Genomic DNA, 8,015 nt, shown 5'->3' on the forward strand with positions numbered 1-8,015 from the left:
TAAGGTTTTGAAGGTTTTATAAAAACACACTGAGATCACCTGAGATTTACGCTGATGAAACACATCACCTATAGTTTGGATAATGCCATTCATTTCAGTTTTAGAATAAATTCTAATCTCTTTCATAATGTCATCTTGAATTTGTAAATATCTGAAGAAATCTCGCTTTTGAAATCCAAGTTTTTCTTCAAATTCTTGAAAGCTCAGACACGTACCCTGTTTCAGAATTTTGCAGAGTGGTAATGTCTTTCTCTATCCAATGTTTAAACCTTGAGCCATTCTGACCTGGTAGAAACTTAAGATCATAGGCCACACAACTCCACATTTTTCTGTTTGCTTACAATTTGTAATACCACACTATATTTTCATAAATTTCCTCTGAAAAAAATATAATTGGATCTATTGTCCTTTTTATCATTTTGTTTCACAAAAGGGAAATTTGTATATATGAAACTATTTGCATTTTTATACCTTTTCACCTCGCTTCATACTCAGTTATGCAAGAACATACTACAGGTCACAGATGTGCCGCACAAAAACACTTTTTGCAGATTGGGCAATGACATTACACCTGTACCCCTTGCAAAGTGAAGACTTTTCAGTTCTAACATTCTCAATCATTCTGAAACTGTCAAACATTTTAAAACCGTCAAATATTGTTGGCCAGGCTTTCCTTGGAAAAGAGATCACTGCGTCTCAATGGGACTGACCTGCTTAAATAGAAGCTTAGAAAAGTCAAATTAACAGAAATGACTTCATTAACTTAAAGCAACAGAAGTACGACACCAATACATTCATGTTATGTTCAGAAAATCCACTGTACTCCACTGAAATGTCAAAAATTTAGAACTGAAAACATCTGAAGACACAAATAACTCTCCCCCCTCTACATTCATCCAGCTGCTGATACAAGCTGCTCTCTGTTGCTTACATTGTTGCATTGTACCGATAAACGCCACCTTCCATAGTTTAACTGAAGTCACAGTTCTTCTTTGCGCCGACGAGGAGGCATCAAGTGAACCTGAATATCCTCTTTCTTTTCCATCACTTGCGTGCAGCAGCCGTAGCATTAGCCACAGGAAACGGAAATGACAGAAGTGGCGCACTTTCAAATTACCAGTGTTTTAAAAAAAATTCGCAAATAGCGCAGTAATTTTGCCATCAATAACAATAGATATTGATGACTTGCTCCCATGTACTGCTAGAGGGAGCTTACGTACCACTGCTGGTATACATGCCACAGTTTGAGAATCACAGGTCTCAAGTGTGTCACCAATCTGGATACATCAAGCAAAGTTTAAATGACTGCTACGAGTGTCGTTGATTTTATGGGGGCCCAGAGTCGTCACCAAACTGCTAATGCAACAGCACAGATACTAAACAAGCAACACGACTGCATGAGTTCACAATGACAACAGTAAAGAAGAAACATAGGTCTTTACATACATCTTTAGCTGAAGTTCAAGCAACTAAACACCTGCCTTGCTGTGTTTTTTTTCTGATTTAAGACTTCTTGTGGAATTTTCCCATTAAAAAAAAATACTTCACTGCGTCAGGACACACCATCATTTGGCAATCTAAAACAGTTCACTTCCCTTTCACTCTAAGTTTTTGCTTTTGTTTCCTTACTGTTGGTTTTTATATTTTTGTCAAAGCATTTCTTCATGCAATACTCATATGGATGCCGCAGGTGCAAAGGACGATGGCTTAGTGATTGCCGTCACTCTTATGGGCAATCTTACAGATTATAAAGCAATAAGCACATTTCTTCGATGTAATAATCACACAGCAGGATTATTTTGCTAGCACACTTGAGTGACACATGAATATACTTGGACTGTAGTCTTTAAGGTTAATTGATTTTGTGTATTGGCCCACACACTGGATGATGCTCACTTAGTTTTACTACGTTTAAGCAATCCATCAACAGACTGACACACAAGTGTAAAAGAAAGAACAAGGAGGTAAATTTGAATGCACGGGCTGTGACAGCATCTCGAATCACATCTGCTCTTATTTTATTATGTAGATGCAGCAGCACAAAGTTCAAACTAATGAATTATCCCATAGTCAGTCACATCACTGATCTCATGGCCCCCAAACAGCTGTGCCACTGACAGTAAAGCATGACAAACCACAGCTCAGTAAATGGAGTTTCCTCTCACAAATTATATTACCGTCTGAATAGTCCAGACTGACTGGCTCATCTAACCCACTGCTAAAGTAAACTGGGGAGCTTAGACTGACAAAAAAATAAAACCCACTGCAATCACTTGCAATGCAGCCACATTAATTCAACTGTATTTCATTTCAACTCTACTTCTGTCAAAAAAACAAATCAATTTTATCCTAAATCGAGACAGAAATGTATGTAAAGAAAACAAAGAATGCAGCTTTGATTGCCACAAAGGGTTGATGACAAACTGAAGCCTCTCACATAAACAGAGGAAATCAAGTCATATTAGCTCAATGTGACTGATCAGGTGTTTCCGTGTGAAAGTGTGAAATAAGAAGAGGTGCTGCCCCATGGATACCTGTGACCTGGTCGACAAGGATGCGAGAGGTGATGATACGTCCGTACTGGGAGAAAAGCTGCTCCAGCTCTTTCTGGGTCATCGTCTTCGGCAGTCCGCTCACATACAGGTTAGCATCACGGATGGAGGCTGAGCTGGGCCGTGCATATGACACCTGTGAGGTTATAAGAAAGAAAAAGATGAAGAAGAAAAAGAAACAGTGTTTGGGATCTGTATTTGAAAATAAAGTAAAATTATATACGGGGATTTTATGTGTGCTGTAAAAATATTCAAAGTTGTGAACCACTGGAACCGCAGTGATGAAAATATGGCAGCATTCTGGAAGTACGTGTTGCCTTGGGGATTATCATTGTCAGAAAAAGATTTAGCTGCTAAGAACTCGGTGGAGATCACACTTGATGGGTTTTCTAGTCATTTTCTGGAAGAGGCAAATAAAAGTTAGTTCCCCAAGTACAATGTACATGTGCATTTCTTTAAGTTGATGTGTCAGGTAAAAAGGGGACGAGAGCACTGAAATTATGAATTAAAGTTTAGAAGAAGGGAAACATTTGAGGTTTATTATGTTTTCCTGCAAATGTCCTTTTTTTTTTTTAACAGACTGATAAGAACTTTATGGTTCAGCTTATAAATTGGTTAGGGTAAGGCTTTTCCCTCAGTCAGTTTCTCCATTGGGATAATAACGTCAATTGTATTATATAGCATAGAAACTGCTACTTATGAAAGACATCTTTCATGGTGCACCCATCAAGAGTTTCCTATCACCAGCGAGCACCAGTGAGCTCCCCAACATCTTCATTTGGGGGCCTGATTGTGCTGCAGTGAACATTGAGCAAATCATATTACAGCTACTGCTGACTGGAGCAGCTCTCTCGAGCAGCGCTTTCATTACTTCTGACATGTGGGGTACATAAGTCATCAAATAAGGTTGAAGTCAGGCAAATATGGTGGATGTGCAGTCATATCCCTTAGCAACAGCATGGGAATCCTGCTGAACTTTTACCAGTGAGAGAATAGGATAGAGAACAGCTGGCCGCTGTGGTGTATCTGATTTCTTTAACACTTCTCTCTTCTCGGCTCCACTGTCTTCCTCGTCCTCGCTGCATTACTCTCCTTTTTGCTGCCTGTATATTTTCTGCCTGCTTCCTTCCTGCATGCTGCCTCGCTAAACCTTTCTCTCTCTTCCAGAGTCTGACTCCTTTTTGCTCCTCTTTCTTCTCTGTGCAGCTCTCCCTCATTTTCTCTCCTTGTCAGCCAACTCCAGATGTCTAATCCATCAACACCTCCTCAAGCTGTGAGCTGTATTGTGTACTAGTGTGGTGCAGTGCATGTGTGAAACATCAGAGAGCGTGTGTGTGTGTGTGTGTGTGTATGTGCGTGTGTGTGCATGTGTCTGCTCACACACACACACACACACACACACACACACACACACACACATGCATGCACCTGCGTGCACGTGGGGAAGTTACAAAAACTAAGTGTGAAGATTAAAGTGATCACAAGCACACACCGTATAAATGTGCCTCAGATTATGTTGTATGTGTGTCACTGTGAGCTTCTCTCACCTTTGGCATGCTGCTTCCCCTCACACCTCAGTAGGAGAGCTGCATCGCAACCGTGGCTGACAAAATCTGGAGTGTCATGGTGTAGGAAACCGCAGCAGCGAAACCGAACTCAAAGACACTTCAGAGAGACACATCGCCCGAGAGCATGCGATTCTCTGGGCCAAGTGTTTCCTCACTAGTGTGGTGGCAGAGAGTGGGAAGGGTGTGACATGAAAGAGCGACAAACTTAATTTTAGAATTACTGCGCTGCCTTTTAATTTACCTTGTTACCTTCAGGGTTTTTTTAGTCTGTTGTGGAGACTGAAAGCAAGGAAAGACGGCAGTGGGAGGGAGGAAATGAAGTGTGAAAGAGTGATAGCACCAAGCAGAGATTCGGAGTTGTCTTCTGTCATTACGAAGAGCGCCTTTATCTCAGCAACGACTTCAGGCAACCTCTTGTGCACAGAGCGAAAAACTGTGAACTCAGACTACAAGACTCAATAAGGCCCTCACGAAGTTTACACAATGTAAGCAATCTTTAACTTCTGCCATGTTTTTAAAACCACAAAGCTCCTTCAGATATCTAACTTTTTCTTAGATTGCATTATTTATAAACTTAACCAAAATTGACCCACAAAATACGACTCAATAGTCACCGAGTCATCTTGAAGAAGACTTTATCATGGGATTTGAGTGTTTCTACCAACCAATACTTGCTTTTCACATTTTACAATCCAAGTTAGTCCGACACAATTGTGTAGTGAATCACTCATACATCTATCAGGCTGACGAAACCGGAAATAAGCATGACGAAGGCTGACGAAGAAGGCTGAGGACTGACTGGACTCACTGCCACCTTCACACAGGCAAGTGGTATTACTGAAATGCTATATATGATATAATATATTTCTAGATCCCATAAAGTGAAAAATACATTTCCCCAGTTGTAATCCAATAATTTTTCAAAAAAGGTCACCATTGAACTATTTTAAAAAGTGAAATTTAGTCTGTTTATAACTGGGAAATGGCATCAAATATTTGAGGACTCATTCAATTCTGTATGAAATACAAATAAATGTAAAGCTCGAATTGAGGGATATGTTAAACACACATTCAATCTGATTGGCAAGCTGAAAATGTCAAATATAGAACATACACTGTTCCCATTTTTTTTTATCAAAAATGTGGAATTTATTCCAGAAACCTTTTGCCTTTTTTCTGTCTTCGAATTTTCCTGTTTCAAAAATCTCATTTAAATATTGTTTCAATAAGAATAAATGCTAAATACACAGAGGATATTGCTGAAACACACTAGAAAAAAAAGCAGTTTTCTGATTTTTAATTCTGAACTCAAGAACTAACTTAAAACATCAAACTGTTAGAAAGCTGATGAGAGACACTGGGTAGCATTTCTCAGTCAAAGAAAAGCAGTGCTCCTTAATATGTGTGTGCTAAAATGAACATGCACATCTCTATATCTGTAATAGCGAAGCTTCTGAAAACACATTTATCTTTTGAAAGCCTTTAAAATTCCGACCACATTTTTCAGTACAGAAAGCACTTTTCACTCAAAAGTCTCATGTTACGAGTTACTGATAGGTGAGGGATATAAACTCAGCGCAGAATCAAGGTCGAACTACAGAGTGTGTGCTCTCTAGCAAAAGCAGGGAAATCTCTGTGGTATTTCCTATTTGTAAACAGGCTAATCCCATCCTATTAGATTAGATTATACTAGATTAGATCAGATGACAGAAAGCGAGAAGCCAGGGATTACTACAAAGCAACAGATTACTGCCCAGCTTAAAAACAACAACATATCAGCAGGCAGCGCGCAGAGGGGGTGGCAGGGGAAGACACTTTTGATGGAAATGTTGTAAAACATCTGATTTCTTTTCCTTTTTTTTTTAAGTATTCAATTTAGAAATAAGATTGAAGAAAGATCCGCGCAGCATTGGTGCTGCATTATCTATCTTACCTTTTGAGAACCACAGCCAAGCGCGCACATTAGTCATGCCATTTAAAGCACAATAACAGAGCCCTCAATTATTTTGGGATGAGTGACGTGCTTCTTCCTTTTCACTCACGGAAATCTCTACAATTTCACCTTTACATTTTTGACATTTACAAAGTAATTAGCATATCAGCTATAGTCACAAGCTTTTTAATATGTCTCTTTGATTTAGATGGTCTTTTTCTTCCAGAGGCTCATGCATGTTAATTCCATCTCACCCTCAGCACATTCACCAGCAGCATCACTATCAAAAAGGGCTTGCAGAACAAAAAAGCAGAATTTTAATTTAAATTTGACACGACCTCCACAACTTTTAAACTTCAGTAAAAAAAAAAAAAAAGATTAAGTTTCACATTTGAAAGTGCTTCTTTCTCACATTTAAGCTACTGGTTTTGTAATTTCAGCTGAACACAATTAGATGTACATTGCATTATTTACCTTGATTGTTTTGGTCTGAAGTCTGAGTCCATTTAATGTGTTGATGGCTTTCTCTGCATCCTTTGGATCGATGTAGTTGACAAAGCCGTAGCCCAGACTCTGTCCTGAAACATCAGAAAGAAAGAAAAAAGGAAAAGTTTTAATATTTATTCATACTAATTTCGTGGTGTAGCGGTTCACAACTTGAGCTCGATTCTGGGCTTTGGGTCCTTTCTGTGTGGGGTCTGCATGTTTTAACCGTGCATGAGCATGTTTTCTCCGAGTACTTTGGTTTACAGCCACAGTCCAAAACATACATGTGTCTTTAAGCTCATGGGCACAACTGCTAGAGCAGGTGTGGTAGTGCCATTCCCAATTTTCTGCCTGTAATGAACCAGCAATATGTCGAGTGTGCCTGTTATTTCACAGCATTCCTTGAAAGTGACACACAAACCCTTCCAAAATTGTCACACTTTTTACACTTGTGCTGAGACAGAGAACCTTTTATACAGAAACTCTTCAATACATCCACCTGCACTCTATCTGCTCGCCAGGTTTTTGGCCGTCTAATAATAAAGACCATCTTTGACTGTCTAGTCTCGTGTATCCTTCCTGACACTGGAAAACCAAAACGCCTCCTTTTTCCCATCTATGGATACCTTTTCAGACAACATGTATTCCTCAGTCAGAACATCCTTTACAGGAAATCTTCATCACAGCTGACATGATCACGGCGACTCTCTGCCCAGAGCACAGAAAGTCCGGTGTGGCTTCAGTCAACAATGTGTCACGTGAAGCCTGCTTTGTTGTGACTGTCCATATTTGTAATATGGAACATGATGAATAAGACAGTCTCTCTCCAGGTCTCGGTTATTCCACCTGTCCATTGATTCAAGACTTACTAAAAAAAAAAAAAAAAAAAAAAAAAATCAAAATCCAGGAATAAAGACAATAAAATAAAATGGTTCAAATAGGAAATACATGAGTGTCGATGCCTCTTTTTCCATGATAACTAATCTGGCAGTCTTTCAATATTGCTGTTTGTTTTTAATGGTACTAAGAAGCCCATGTTACAAATGTGTGAAACACTGTTGAATCCAATCTGTGATTATAGGGTCAGACTGCAGAAGTCCTGGGGTCCACAGTAATGACTATTATATTGGCACGTAGCTCAATTTCTCTTTTCTGTTAGTTGTAGAAAATGACTGGATATCATAAGTTGTGTGAGAGTTATGTTTATAAGGGTTCTAGTCCTGCCATCAGAGACGGGCTGTTTGCTGTCTGACGTCTGTATGGTGTTTGTTTTTTGTGTTGCCATTGGTATTCTGAGTATTCCTGGTCTGTCCCACAAGATAAAAAGTGTGGTTGTTAGATTAATTTCTGATTTTAAGCTGATTTGAAGTTGCTCGCAGGTCTGAGTTTATTTGCTTGTGTGCATCACTGTGTTATTCCAATCTGCAGACTGATGAGCTGTTCAGGTTGTGCCTCAATAGAAGTTGAATAGAGTAA

The 8,015-nt window shown here is 39.3% G+C and overlaps 1 protein-coding gene across 8 annotated transcripts in view; it reads right to left on the bottom strand.

The window, feature by feature from the left end:
* Nucleotides 1–8,015, bottom strand: part of elavl4 (ELAV like neuron-specific RNA binding protein 4) — an 89,324-nt gene that overhangs the window by 27,395 nt on the left and 53,914 nt on the right. For all 8 annotated transcript variants that reach the window (XM_030083454.1, XM_030083459.1, XM_030083455.1 and 5 more), the window contains 2 exons: nucleotides 6,528–6,631; nucleotides 2,535–2,688 (listed from right to left, as the gene is read on the bottom strand). In XM_030083454.1, the coding sequence (XP_029939314.1) occupies nucleotides 2,535–2,688; nucleotides 6,528–6,631 (258 nt within the window). The remainder of the gene's footprint in view (nucleotides 1–2,534; nucleotides 2,689–6,527; nucleotides 6,632–8,015) is intronic.

This window comes from Salarias fasciatus, chromosome 23 (genome assembly GCF_902148845.1).
Source record: "Salarias fasciatus chromosome 23, fSalaFa1.1, whole genome shotgun sequence".
Lineage (NCBI taxonomy): Eukaryota > Metazoa > Chordata > Actinopteri > Blenniiformes > Blenniidae > Salarias > Salarias fasciatus.